Below are 15773 nucleotides of genomic sequence, written 5' to 3' on the forward strand. Positions count from 1 at the left end.
GGTATTGCTTCATAAGTCAAATAGTAACTGATTCATGAACTCACACACACACACACACACACACACACACACACACACACACACACACACACACACACACACACACACACACATTGTTTTGAAAGCCTCCACAACGTTTGCAGAAAACCTAAGATTGCTCATCACATAGCTTGCAAACACCTGGACCTGAAAGTTAAAATTACGCGGATATACAAAAAACAGCTGTCTTACTATTTTACATATGTTCCCCGCCTGTCTGCTTGTCTGTGAACTACTCCTACACCGTTAGGAGCTGAGGAACCAAAACCGTCACATGGGTACATCTTAGGCCCCTGAAGGATCTTACCTGATATTATGACGTCATCGTGTTTCCTAGCAGCCCCCTACCAAGCAGCAGTTTAGTAGTTATACACCTATAAAAGAAACTTAGCATCTTAATTTCATTACAGTAAAATCAAATTATATGCACAAATGTTGAATATTATAATGAATATATTATGGTCTGATCATGTTGTCTGGCAGCTTCCCAGTGACAGACTGAAATGACAGTAAAGCAGGACCTGAACATTGCAGAAGACCCACAAAATGTAATTTCTATAATTTGCCTATGCTTTATTAGATATCCTAACAGGGTCAAGCAACAATATTTAGCAAAAGGAAAGGGTTTTCATTCTACTGCAGCACCACGATGGTAACAGTGGTGCAGCACCACAACAGTCAAAAGTTTACTGACGCTTTTGCACCAACATTTGTTTTACTAAAATTCAATCTTGCAAAAAAAAAACCTCAAAGCCATTTTTAATGTTAGCAATTGTTAAATATTATATTGAGCTGTGCATTGAAAAAGCTCGAGTACCAATGATGTGGAATTGCAGCGAGTATTATACTGACACATAATTTATTTTGGTGTTTCCTCAAAACAAAACCTAATTTTCAGCTTGGTCGGATGGCTGGAAAGTGCATGTGCTTACTTGTTGGCTCAATTTATGTCAGCTGTTTGTTTGTAAAGCTCTGACTCACTCTTTCTTTCTACCGTGCTGCAGCAGCCACTCTTCTCCTTTATTAATTCAACTATTCAAATAATGGTTTAACCTTTCACCGTGGTGTTGAGACCTTTATTGTGTTTGAGCCAGCCGTTACAATGCTGGCACAGGGACAGCCACAGCAGGTTTCGAGGAAAAGAAAATGCCAGATAAATGCCAGACAAACAGAAAAAAAGGAAACATGGCCAGATTTGTATTTGTTGTACAATCTTTTAGTTACCTTCATGTAAAGTTTAACCAAACCTGCTCCAGTTTCAAGTACATTAACTGGGTGTACAATTTTCAATCCAGAGACCAAAAATTCAATATTGTTCATCTAATTCTAACCTTTAAAGAAAAAAATCTGCAGCTAGCTGCAAATCTTGGCAAACCCATCCTAGCTTTAAAATGGACCTATATGTAGTTCAGGCTATAGTAGCTGCATTACATAATGTGTATTGCAGAGTACTGGGTACATTTGCTTAATGGTTAATACAGTTTTTAGAATTTATGGCTTTATTGACTGTCCAGGCAGTGTGGTTCTCATAAAAAATAAAAAGAATAAAAAACCATTTTTGCTAGATCAAGACAACTTTTATTCAGTGTCAATTAGGTACAGCATTTGCATGCATCACTGTAAACAAGATAATTTGGACATGTCTGGATGTAGACATGTCCATGGACACACTGATAAAAGGTGTGGGGATCCTCATCATTTACATACAGGCCATCTGGCTTTTCAGCGCAGAATCCACTTCCAGAAACAGGACTTGAGGTTGTTTTGGCAGTAGTAGCAGTAGTGGTAGTAGTAGCCGTAGTAGTGGTAGTAGCTGTTGGGCCAGGAGGGATCGTAGAGACGAGTGGTGGATGTGTGGTTACCGGTGGAGGTGGTGGAGAATCTAGTAAATACAGTAAGTACATATATATATATATATATATATATATATATATATATATATATATATATATATATATATATATATATATATATATATATATATGTATATATATGTATGTATATATATATATATATATATATATGTATATATATATATATATATATATATATATATATATATATGTATATATATGTATGTATATATATATATGTATGTATATATATATATGTATGTATATGTATATATGTATGTATATGTATATATGTATGTATATATATGTATATATGTATGTATATATATATATATATATATATATATATATATATATATATATATATATATATATATATATATATATGTATATATATGTATGTATATATATATATATATATATATATGTATATATATATATATATATATATATATATATATATATATATATATATGTATATATATGTATGTATATATATATATGTATGTATATATATATATGTATGTATATGTATATATGTATGTATATGTATATATGTATGTATATATATGTATATATGTATGTATATATATATATGTATGTATATATATATATGTATATATATATGTATATATATATATATGTATATATATGTATGTATATATATATATATACATATATATATGTATATATATGTATGTATATATATATATATATATATATATATGTATGTATATATACATATATATATATATATATGTATATATATATGTCAAAATGGGAGATGCCCCCAAGGGTGGTGGAGAATGACCGAGCTAAGATCCTGTGGGACTTCCAGATACAGACGGACAAAATGGTGGTGGCTAACCAACCGGACATAGTGGTGGTAGACAAACAGAAGAAGACGGCCGTAGTGATCGATGTAGCGGTTCCGAATGACAGCAATATCAGGAAGAAGGAACACGAGAAGCTGGAGAAATACCAAGGGCTCAGAGAAGAGCTCGAGAGGATGTGGAGGGTGAAGGTAACGGTGGTCCCCGTGGTAATCGGAGCACTAGGTGCGGTGACTCCCAAGCTAGGCGAGTGGCTCCAGCAGATCCCAGGAACAACATCGGAGATCTCTGTCCAGAAGAGCGCAGTCCTGGGAACAGCTAAGATACTGCGCAGGACCCTCAAGCTCCCAGGCCTCTGGTAGAGGACCCGAGCTTGAAGGATAAACCGCCCGCAGGGGCGTGCTGGGTGTTTTTTTTTTTTTTATATGTATGTATATATATATATATATGTATATATATATAAAAAAAAACACCCAGCACGCCCCTGCGGGCGGTTTATCCTTCAAGCTCGGGTCCTCTACCAGAGGCCTGGGAGCTTGAGGGTCCTGCGCAGTATCTTAGCTGTTCCCAGGACTGCGCTCTTCTGGACAGAGATCTCCGATGTTGTTCCTGGGATCTGCTGGAGCCACTCGCCTAGCTTGGGAGTCACCGCACCTAGTGCTCCGATTACCACGGGGACCACCGTTACCTTCACCCTCCACATCCTCTCGAGCTCTTCTCTGAGCCCTTGGTATTTCTCCAGCTTCTCGTGTTCCTTCTTCCTGATATTGCTGTCATTCGGAACCGCTACATCGATCACTACGGCCGTCTTCTTCTGTTTGTCTACCACCACTATGTCCGGTTGGTTAGCCACCACCATTTTGTCCGTCTGTATCTGGAAGTCCCACAGGATCTTAGCTCGGTCATTCTCCACCACCCTTGGGGGCATCTCCCATTTTGACCTCGGGACTTCCAGGTTATACTCGGCACAGATGTTCCTGTACACTATGCCGGCCACTTGGTTATGGCGTTCCATGTATGCCTTGCCTGCTAGCATCTTGCACCCTGCTGTTATGTGCTGGATTGTCTCTGGGGCATCTTTACACAGCCTGCACCTGGGGTCTTGCCTGGTGTGATAGACCCCAGCCTCTATGGATCTTGTGCTCAGAGCTTGTTCTTGTGCTGCCATGATTAGTGCCTCTGTGCTGTCTTTCAGTCCAGCTTTGTCCAGCCACTGGTAGGATTTCTGGATATCAGCCACCTCCTCTATCTGCCGGTGGTACATACCGTGCAGGGGCCTGTCCTTCCATGATGGTTCCTCGTCTCCCTCCTCTTTCTTGGGTTTCTGCTGCCTGAGGTATTCACTGAGCACTCGGTCAGTTGGGGCCATCTTCCTAATGTATTCTTGGATGTTCGTTGTCTCATCCTGGACTGTGGTGCTGACACTCACCAGTCCCCGGCCCCCTTCCTTCCGCTTAGCGTACAGCCTCAGGGTGCTGGATTTGGGGTGAAACCCTCCATGCATGGTAAGGAGCTTTCTTGTCTTTATGTCAGTGGCTTCTATCTCCTCCTTTGGCCAGCCTATTACCCCAGCAGGGTACCTGATCACGGGCAGGGCGTACGTGTTGATGGCCCGGATCTTGTTCTTACCATTCAGCTGACTCCTCAGGACTTGCCTGACCCTCTGCAGGTACTTGGTGGTTGCAGCTTTTCTAGCGGCCTCTTCATGGTTCCCATTCGCCTGTGGGATCCCCAAGTACTTGTAACTGTCCTCTATGTCTGCAATGTTGCCTTCTGGTAGTTCAATCCCCTCAGTTCTGACTACCTTCCCTCTCTTTGTTACCATCCGACTACACTTCTCCAGTCCGAACGACATTCCAATGTCATTGCTGTATAGCCTGGTAGTGTGGATCAGTGAATCGATGTCTCGTTCACTCTTGGCATACAGCTTGATGTCATCCATGTACAGGAGGTGGCTGACAACTGCTCCGTTCTGTAGTCGGTATCCGTAGCCAGTCTTGTTAATGATCTCACTGAGGGGGTTCAGGCCTATGCAGAACAGCAGTGGGGACAGAGCATCTCCTTGGTAGATCCCGCACTTGATGGTGACTTGTGCTATGGGCTTGGAGTTGGCCTCTAGTGTTGTACGCCACATCCCCATTGAGTTCCTGATGAAGGCTCTTAGGGTCCCATTGATCTTGTACAATTCTAGGCATTCCAGTATCCAGCTGTGGGGCATTGAGTCATAGGCCTTCTTGTAATCAATCCAGGCAGTGCACAGGTTGGTCAGTCTGGTCTTGCAGTCTCGGCTGATTGTTCTGTCTACCAGTAGCTGGTGTTTTGCGCCTCTGGTATTCTTGCCAATTCCTTTCTGTGTCCCGCTCATGTATTGACCCATGTGCCTGTTCATCTTAGCCGATATGATGCCTGACAGGAGCTTCCATGTAGTACTGAGGTTATTGGTCGGTAGTTGGAGGGGATCGGTCCCTTCTTGGGGTCCTTGGGGATCAGGACCGTCCGGCCTTCAGTTAGCCATTCCGGGTGTCTCTCGTTAACTAGCAGCTGGTTCATTTGTGCTGCCAGACGCTCGTGGAGTGCAGTCAGCTTCTTCAGCCAGTAGGCGTGAACCATGTCGGGCCCTGGTGCTGTCCAACTCTTCATACTGGAGACCCTTTCTTGGATATCTGCCACTGTGATGGTTACTGGACCCTGTTCAGGGAGGTCGCTGTGGTCAGCCCTCAGATCCTCTAGCCACTGAGCATTGCCGTTATGGGTTGCATCCTTCTCCCATATGCTCTTCCAGTATTGCTCCGTCTCCAGCCTTGGTGGTGCTGTTCTCTTATTGTTCCCTTGCCACTGAGAGTACACCTTTGCTGGTTCTGTGGAGAACAGCTGGTTTATTCTCCTGCCTTCTATCTCTCTGGTGTACCTCCTCAAGCGGCTGGCCAAGGCTGTGAGTCTTTGCTTGGCAGTTTCCAAGGCCTCAGGTATGGACAGCTTGCTGTATTTCTTAGGCACCTTATTTGTCGCACCTTTCTGCAACTCCGTTAGTTGGCTAACCTCCCTCCGTGCTACTTTGATCTTGCCCTCTAGCCTCCTTCTCCATGGAGGGTACTGCCCCTTGTCGCTAAGCATCTCACTGATCACTGTTGCCGTATTGTAGATCAGCTTGTTAGTGTCGGTAATCGTGGTTGTAGGTATTGCCCGTAGTGCTGCATTAACATCATCTAGCAGACCGTCTGAGGGTACTTCACGTAATCTTGGTAACCGGCTACGCGGGATCCAGGTTTCAAGCTTGGCCATGATCCTATTTTTCAGGTCAGTTCCTCTCGCACTCAACGATCCTTCTCCTATCGCACTTGGGGCTATGTACCCAATCTCGGGTGGGGGTGATGATATCTCCCCCCTGACCTGGCGTCCTGACTCCTCCTTGCCGTAGCATTTGTGTTGTACCTCGTCAATCTCTAGCTGTGAGAGCAGTCCCTTCTTTCGAATGTTGGAACACTGAGCTACTAGTTGTTTCGCCGTCATTGTGGATGTTGGGTATCGAAGAATCCATAGGTCCCTCATCCTATTCATGTAGCCCCTTCCGCCGGGGTTACTTGCATAGTAGCATTCCAACAACGCCCTGTTTTCGTCTCTTGCCCACCGATGCCTTCTTGTTCCAGTAGCCCACTTTTCGTCAGGGTGCCCTGGTTCCTCAACACCTGACGCGGACCTTGTTGATCCGGGCGACGTCCGAGCCGGCACGCCTTCATATTTATCTGTCTCGCTCATGTCTGCGGTAGGCTTGCTTAGCATAGGGGGTCTAGCCTTAGGACCCTTACTGGATACAGACGCCCCAGGCAGGAATCGAACTTGCGATCCTCTGTTCCAAAGGCGTGTAGTCTAACCACTACGCTATCCAGCTGCTATATATGTGTGTATATATATATATATATATATATGTATATATATATATATATATATATATACAGTTGGGCAAAAAAGTATTTAGTCAGCCACCGATTGTGCAAGTTCCCCCACCTAAAATGATGACAGAGGTCAGTAATTTGCACCAGAGGTACACTTCAACTGTGAGAGACAGAATGTGAAAAAAAAATCCATGAATCCACATGGTAGGATTTGTAAAGAATTTATTCGTAAATCAGGGTGGAAAATAAGTATTTGGTCAATAACAAAAATACAACTCAGTACTTTGTAACATAACCTTTGTTGGCAATAACAGAGGTCAAACGTTTACTATAGGTCTTTACCAGGTTTGCACACACAGTAGCTGGTATTTTGGCCCATTCCTCCATGCAGATCTTCTCGAGAGCAGTGATGTTTTGGGGCTGTTGCCGAGCAACACGGACTTTCAACTCCCGCCACAGATTTTCTATGGGGTTGAGGTCTGGAGACTGGCTAGGCCACTTCAGGACTTTCAAATGCTTCTTACGGAGCCACTCCTTTGTTGCCCGGGCGGTGTGTTTTGGATCATTGTCATGTTGGAAGACCCAGCCTCGTTTCATCTTCAAAGTTCTCACTGATGGAAGGAGGTTTTGGCTCAAAATCTCACGATACATGGCCCCATTCATTCTGTCCTTAACACGGATCAGTCGTTCTGTCCCCTTGGCAGAAAAACAGCCCCATAGCATGATGTTTCCACCCCCATGCTTCACAGTAGGTATGGTGTTCTTGGGATGCAACTCAGTATTCTTCCTCCTCCAAACACGACGAGTTGAGTTTATACCAAAAAGTTCTACTTTGGTTTCATCTGACCACATGACATTCTCCCAATCCTCTGCTGTATCATCCATGTGCTCTCTGGCAAACTTCAGACGGGCCTGGACATGCACTGGCTTCAGCAGCGGAACACGTCTGGCACTGCGGGATTTGATTCCCTGCCGTTGTAGTGTGTTACTGATGGTGACCTTTGTTACTTTGGTCCCAGCTCTCTGCAGGTCATTCACCAGGTCCCCCCGTGTGGTTCTGGGATCTTTGCTCACCGTTCTCATGATCATTTTGACCCCACGGGATGAGATCTTGCGTGGAGCCCCAGATCGAGGGAGATTATCAGTGGTCTTGTATGTCTTCAATTTTCTGATGATTGCTCCCACAGTTGATTTTTTCACACCAAGCTGCTTGCCTATTGTAGATTCACTCTTCCCAGTCTGGTGCAGGTCTACAATACTTTTCCTGGTGTCCTTCGAAAGCTCTTTGGTCTTGGCCATGGCGGAGTTTGGAGTCTGACTGTTTGAGGCTGTGGACAGGTGTCTTTTATACAGATGATGAGTTCAAACAGGTGCCATTCATACAGGTAACGAGTGGGGGACAGAAAAGCTTCTTACAGAAGACGTTACAGGTCTGTGAGAGCCAGAGATTTTCCTTGTTTGAGGTGACCAAATACTTATTTTCCACCCTGATTTACGAATAAATTCTTTACAAATCCTACCATGTGGATTCATGGATTTTTTTTTCACATTCTGTCTCTCACAGTTGAAGTGTACCTCTGGTGCAAATTACTGACCTCTGTCATCATTTTAAGTGGGGGAACTTGCACAATCGGTGGCTGACTAAATACTTTTTTGCCCCACTGTGTGTGTGTATATATATATATATATATATATATATATATATATATATATATATATATATATATATATATATATATATATATATATATATATATATATATAAGTTTAGGAAATTTTGGAGAAAAAAACCTTTTCTTAACTAGAGATGATGACACTGATGAATATTAAAATGTCCATGTTTATACTTTATACTTTTTTCAGTTTACCTGAATTCAAAAGAGTGCGCAGATAACTAATGAGAGGATAATGTCCCTGTCCACAGAACTGTCCAGCAAAGTCATCGAGATCCAGAGACCAGACAAATGCTCCTCCAAATCTGTTGTCTTTCACATACTGTGCCTGTGAAATATAAACTGTGAGTTGCAATTTAAAACTACCACATTTCCACCAGTGCACAATCCAAAAGTAACCAAATGTAACCAAACTTTACCTGATGTCTGTACTACTTTAAGAGCAGTAAGATATAGCTGCCAGTTAATAAGAACATTATGATTTGTTTTGTATTATCACCTTAAACATAAATTGGCATTGGTACCTTGATTTCAAAGCTCTGCCTGTTATCAAAGCCAACCCACTCATTGCCCTTAATGGCATAGGGCACCTTTTGCTCATCAATCCACTTTATGCTGCCTGTTTGGATGAATGTGCAAATCTGTAGAGAAGAAAATAATACTTCAACACCCTTCACACAGTTTGCGATTTATGGAAAACATTGTGGTGTAATAAATCTGAACATAAGCTGCTTTATATTAGCTGACCTCGTAGTAAGACCAAAACCCAGCTTCACGGGTGTAAGGCCCAGCGCTCGCTGGTCCTGTGGCTGCAGCTCCAAGACCATTAGCAGCTGTTGATGTGGTGAATGTGCGTCCATATGTGGGGAAACCGACTAAGAGCTTTTCCATAGGAGCTCCCTGGGCCCTCCAATATTTCATAGAAAAATCCTTTGAGAGAAAAAAATAGTATATTATATAATATTATTATAATGATATTTTATAGTGATATATATATATATATATATGAATGTTGATGAAAGTTTCACTCACCACATTGTAATATATGTTATCACCCTGATCGACGGAGCTGCGGTACAGAGGGCTGTTATGACCAGTGAATGGGTCCCAAGCTCCGTGGTAGTCATAGGTCATGACATTTATAAAGTCTAGAAACCTGTAAAACATCGCCATTAAATACAATGTAACAAAATAATATCAATAATAATAATAAGTTAAATAAGTTAAGAACTTGAACATATTTAAAGTAAAAATCCTTAAAAATGCCCATGTATTCAAACTTTTTATCAGCATGTATCATTCAAGAAAAATCATTCAGTGTATTCACATTATGTAACTATCTCTCTACATCATTTTTTCATGTTATTACTGTGGTTTGCTGTCTAAGCCTTTCACATTAAGCAATGTGTGTATAGTAAATAAAACCACAGGTAGCTCTTCTGATCAAATATTTGCTGTCCCTGTAAATCTGGGACCGTCAGTGTTTTAGTATGAATTAACACTTGCATTTATTTAAGTAATCTCCAGTGCTGCAAAATGAAAAGTGGGATGAAATCTTTAGGATTGGAACTTTAGTGACTTCCTATCAAATAAACTCACTTTGACACATCGGCAATCTCGTAGCCGTTGTCAATGTTCCCCTTCCCACCGGCCACTGCAGCTGTGAGCAAGAGCCGTGGTTGTTTGGTCTCAGTAGCTTCTTTTTCAAAGGCAGCAAGTAATTCCTAGACGCAAGAATACAGTAGACAAGGATGATATTGTGCATTCATTTTAATAAGAAAGCATATTTTATATGTAAAATACATATAAAAGGAACGATAACATACTAAAATATAATGTGCATAGTATTAACAAGTATACATTGATTTCCAGACTAACCTGTAAGAGCACTGTGTATCTCTTCTTGTCCTCTGGTGGGCTTCCCCGTGCTCCAGGATACTCCCAGTCCAGGTCAAGTCCATCAAAGCCGTGCAGCCTCAAGAATCTGATGCAAGACTGGATGAATGTCTGGCGACTGGCAGGAGTTGAAGCCATGATGGTAAACCTATTGAGATGGAAAGTTTATAGATATATTGAGGTGATGATGAATTTGTTGTTGTTATGTGAAATAATGTAATTCTACAGCTTTGTGATGCTGTTGTCATGTAGACTAACTGTGCAGTGCCAAAGTTCCAGCCACCAACAGCCAACAGAGTCTTCAGCTGGGGGTTTCTGTGATGGAGATGTAGAAAAACAGGTAGATTTATAATTAAGCCATGTGACTTGACAAGAATGCTACATTTTGCAAGTCCTCATTCCTCATGTCATGTAAAATCATCCAACTCTTTTTATTTGTTTACCAATTTTTTTATTCATTTAACATAACTCCTATGAAAATTTTGCATTAGAAACCCTTTACTTCAAAAATTGTGTAAGGAGTGATGATCAGTGATAATCCTTTAATAATTCTTTGTGGTTCGAGGTGGCAGAAGTTGTCTTTAACCTGGGTTGTTTTTGGTCAGCAGGGAATGACTCTTCTGTTTGTATAAACAGGTTGAATTTTGTATAGGTCTGAAAAAAACCACAGTACTGCTAACTGGATTTTGTATCTCAGTACTGAGTCAATTTGAACCCCTTAAAACAGGTTATGTGAGGATACAGTGTCCTATTTTGTTTTAGTCAGATTCACTCCTTTCTTGTTATGTCTCATTTAATAAAAGCAAAATGCTGACTACCAAAAGCTCAACTTGAGTTTGTTTCCACAAATCATTCACATGTGACATGTCTTTTATATATGAACACAGTTTAAAATTTATCCAATTTGATGCAAAACGAATGAAGCACAAGAATGCTACATTTGAGAAATGGTGTGTGTTTCATAAAAAAAGCTTCTTATCCTGGTATAAATACAAATATATAACAGAAACTAATATAAGTTTCTATAAGAACACTTAATACGTATAAAGATTTTTAGGATATCAGAATCATGATAAGAATGCAATAAAAACAGTCGTAGAACATTATCAGAATCAGAATCAGAAAGACTTTATTTATCCCCAAGGGGCAATTTTACATAATAATTTTACATAATATTTACATAATATTCATCAGTGTCATCATCTCTAGTTAAGAAAAGGTTTACTATAGTTAAGAAAAATTTCCTAAACTTATATATATATATATATATATATATATATATATATATATATATATATATATATATATATATATATATATATATAAATGATAGGTTCTGTGTTCATTTAAAGACCACTGTCTTGTTAAATCTGTTTTATTTTGAGATTTTTGCATGTAACTCTTTCCTCTTTCCTCTTTATTTTGGCTGCACTAGTAAAATTAAAACAAATCTGTCAATAATTAAGTGCTTAGGGTTAAAAATTATTTGAATACCACTTCACCGTTCATGCCAGAACAGCTGCTGAACCTTGCACACTTTTGTTATTAATGATTGAGAACAAAGCCACGGTTAAAGTAATATTTCAACCACGCACCTGTTCTTGAGGGCATTGAAGGATCTGTAAAGAACATCATCATTCCACTCGTACATTGTTATCTCATTTGAGGGGCTGATTACAGAGAAGGCGTAGATCAGGTGTGTGCACAGGTTGGGGTCTACATTTTCAGGAATGTATCTCCCAGCACCCGGTCTGTATTGGGACCAGTTGGTGAAGTAGCATGCCAGTTTGGTTGAAGACACTTTTGCAAAGAGGAGAATTTTTTTTTCTCATTTTAAGTCATGTAATTCAGAAACACGTGTCAGTAATACATATAGATGATCAATACATACCAACTTGAAGACAAATCAAAAGGGACAAACCTGGAAAAACAAATATATTAGTTATTATTTTGCAGAATTTTACACTTTTGAATCAATTAGTAACTGAAATAATGATGATTTATTTACCAGCCAAGATTGTTACTTGAGCCATGTTGAATCAGTTGATCCTTTTTCTATCTGCAACATGTGATCTGTGTTAGGTATTTTAGTACCATGGTAGCATTTACTGGATATTGTTTTATAGTGACATTATACAGGAAAACTCTGTCATTCAATAAGGCCCCTTTGTTTTAGTTATTTTTCTCTTTGACCCAAGAATTGATGTGTGAGAATCAAAGGCTGGTACAAGGTTGAATTACCACAGAGATCACTACCTCAGCTACATTAGTTTCTTAATCTTTTAGACGCCTGTTGAAGGCCAAATGGTTTGTTTCAGATTTCACTAATGAAAGAACTCTTTGTTTTGTGCCTTGAAAATATGTCGCTGAGATAATCACAATTGTAGCTGAACTGATACACTACACAAAGGATGCTTCTTCACCCAAGGGCAGGAAGACGCTGCCTTATCTTGGTCTGTACTGGTTTAAACTGATAATCTGCTGTCTCATGGATTTTACCCTCTATATAAACTGTTGTACTTGTGAATAAAGTTGAGTCACTTTGGGAAGACAATCTAAAGCAGTCTCTGTTTTCTTGTTCTCCCAAGCTGCTCCCGAGCTCGTACTAACACGCTGAATGGCATGCTTGAATATTACTTGAGAATATATTTGACTGTGTTACAGACTAAGGGACATTCTCTGCTGATAGGTGAAGGTACATTCTCTGCTGATAGACGTCCACGCCTCGAAGGAAGTCGATCCACGGATTAGGCCTTGGAAACCGTTTCCTTCAATCTGCAACACCAACAAATAGTTATTTACGATAATTATTCAAAATTTCATGAATCACTGTAAGACTGATTTTGACAGAATCAAACTAACTCTGCGTTCTACAGCTAATTCTTCTGTGAACTGCTGCTACGCATATTAAAGTCACGAAAACCTTCTTGCGCTGATGATGAACTTTTCACAGGTAGTTTGACACAAATATTCTAGGGAGTCCTTTTTATAGTTCCGATAGGGCAGGGACAAAGGCTGTGTGCCAACAAAATGTAATAAATGCATCAGTCATAAGATGACTGCTTATAGCTTTTATTACCTGATAAATCTGACTCCAAATTTCTTCAACCTGCTACAGTGAAATCACCTCAGATCATTTCCTGCTGATAAGAGGACCTGATAACATTGTGAGCCGATGCATCGTATTTTACAGAACATCATGATCATACTGGTTTCCATAGAAATGTCTTGATAAACAGCTAACAACAAACTTCAAAGTGGTCTTTCGTTTAGTTACACACTGTTGCTTCGTGTTATGCCTCAAATAAATTAGCGCTGCAGCTTTGTATCACTTTTGTAAACAATGAGATTATTAATGATGAGATTATTTTATGAAGTAATTGATCAAATAATTGATGGTTTATTTAATAATTTGGATCATTTGGTCGATAAAAAATAGTTTGTTGGTGTTTATTTGCAATTACAAATAATCAGTCCGAAACCCAAAGATGATCATTTTTCTGTAATTTTTATATGATAAACACGTAATCACCTTTATAAATGAGATGTAATTGATAAAATAATTGATAATAGAGGTTTAATTAATGATTTGGATCATTGTTGTAGTTGTTCAGTTGTTGTTCAGTTGTTGGCATTTATCAGTCCCAAGCTTAAAGATGAACATTTTCAGAAGGAAAAGAACAACAAGAAAGACAGTTTCAGGATATTATTAGATGTTTTTCCTCTCACAGAAAAACAAAAGAAAAACAAAAAAACAGCTTATTATTTTTCTTTAATCTCAACATATATTTTTCTAAATAAAAAACTTAAAGTAAATTGATAAGCTCAGTGAATGTTATTATATGATACATGATTAAAAACCTCCAAAGGATTAATTTTTATCTAGTTTTGGAACCTTCTGATCCAAATCTAACATCTTTGATAATTTGAAGTTCATTTAACATTGTTTTTCTTTCAGCTCTCTCATAGTCTTGAACCCTTTAACATTACCAGCTAACCCCTAGGTATGCTTGATTGGAGGGGCATGACAAAGATAACTCAGAGCTATAGCAGATAAACCAGAAAGATTTTAGATAACATATCGTTTTGTCTTTAAATTAATCCCCAATGGTGTAATGATGGATTACAGTGAACCTGCCACATCGTAGTGAATTGTCCAAGGTTCAGGGGAATTAAAGTGTTTTTATCTTTTTAGTGCAATTTGTAATTAACAGTCTCTTTCAATTCGATTTTTTGTAATTTTAACGCCATCATTGAGCCTTAAAACGACCTCAAGTGAACAAGAACACATGATATAATATATGAAGTCAATATTTATTTAACAAAAATCAAGCCAAAATGCAGAAGCAGTGTATGAAAGATTAATTAGATTCTAGATTCACCTTTAGGAGCAATAACATATTAATGTTTTTCTGTATGACTTTCAGTCATGCAGCCTCTCACATCATTGTGGTGGAATTTTAACCCACTCTTTTTTTTTAGTGTTGCTTAAGTTCAGTTCACTTTCCTGTTTGTCATAGCATTTGGATTAAGCTGGAGGCTGGACTTTGGACCATTGCAACACGTTCATTCTGTTGTTTTTCAGTCATTCTGTTGTAAATTTCATGGTGTGCTTGAGGTCATTGCCCTGTTGCATGACCCAATTTTGACAAAGTTTAAGCTGACTGGGAAGACCACCAACTGTCATGAATGTTTTCCACTTGTGAAACATCCTTGTGGACAATTAGAATGATAGATTACACTATGAGATAAGTATATATATATATATATATATATATATATATATATATATATATATATATATATATATATACTTATCTCATGTGACTGTAACATCTGGACATGTGTGCGTTACTCATGTTCTTTCCACTCTGCAATAACATGACTGAACATTATTTTGTGGTCATGTGTTACAGTGGTTAACCCTAAATTGATGTTAAAAGCTAACTCTAAGAATGATAATAAAAGAAAGTTTTGGGTATCCCTTTAAAATTCCAAGATACAGAAGCTGGTTTCAATATTTAGTCATATGAAACATCCTAGAAATACTTTCACTTTATTTAAAATCAGATATAACAGTCTTAATACAGAGGTGGCATTAGTAGTCAAAAAAAAAACAACAAAAAAACCTGCTGTTACATAAATATTAATCATTTTTACTGTGAGTGAAATTAGGAGACCGGTTCATGTGTGACCTCTGATTTTATAGTTGATTTATGGCTCACAATTGATTCCTCAAATGGTTTGACATCTTGTTTCATACAGAATCAGATTTGAAACTGACAAATGAATTGTTAGTCCATGGAGAGATTTTATTTTCCTTTATTTGTAGTTCCCTTTTTGTGGCACAGTTGCGGACACGATAACCTCCATGTCTGTGTGGGTTATCTCTGGGTAGTCTGGCTTCCTCCCATAGTCCTAAGACAGGCATGAGGTTAGGATATTTTATTATCTAAATTGCCCATAGGTATGAATGTGACTAGTTGTCTGTCCTGCATTTTAGCCTTGTGACAGATTGGGCACCTGTTCAGAGTATAGCCCACCTGTCACCCTAGGACAGCTGGAATAGGCTTTAGCCCCCTTGGC

General features: G+C 39.1%; 1 protein-coding gene across 1 annotated transcript; it reads right to left on the reverse strand.

Moving 5' to 3' along the window:
- Positions 1-1631: 1631 nt before the first annotated feature.
- Positions 1632-12220, reverse strand: LOC146610919 (acidic mammalian chitinase-like). The gene is made up of 11 exons (XM_085345094.1): positions 12196-12220; positions 12079-12108; positions 11783-11987; positions 10446-10502; positions 10170-10335; positions 9891-10015; positions 9324-9447; positions 9039-9221; positions 8816-8932; positions 8487-8619; positions 1632-1921 (listed from the first exon to the last, which is right to left on the reverse strand). The coding sequence occupies exons 1-11, from the start codon at positions 12218-12220 to the stop codon at positions 1632-1634; spliced, it is 1455 nt and encodes a 484-aa protein (XP_085201220.1).
- Positions 12221-15773: the final 3553 nt, after the last annotated feature.

The sequence above is a fragment of the Diplotaxodon limnothrissa genome, linkage group LG20, assembly GCF_057381915.1.
Source record: "Diplotaxodon limnothrissa isolate DT_005_m linkage group LG20, D_limnothrissa_male_GT1.1, whole genome shotgun sequence".
Lineage (NCBI taxonomy): Eukaryota > Metazoa > Chordata > Actinopteri > Cichliformes > Cichlidae > Diplotaxodon > Diplotaxodon limnothrissa.

Coding starts and splice junctions, on each gene's coding strand:
- LOC146610919 (XM_085345094.1), bottom strand. CDS start 12,220: ATGGCTCAAGTAACAATCTTGGCTG. Junction 10,503..11,782: donor TTCAATGCCCTCAAGAACAG/GTGCGTGGTTGA, acceptor TCTCCATCACAG/AAACCCCCAGCTGAAGACTC. Junction 8,933..9,038: donor GGTTTTGGTCTTACTACGAG/GTCAGCTAATAT, acceptor TCTTCTCTACAG/ATTTGCACATTCATCCAAAC.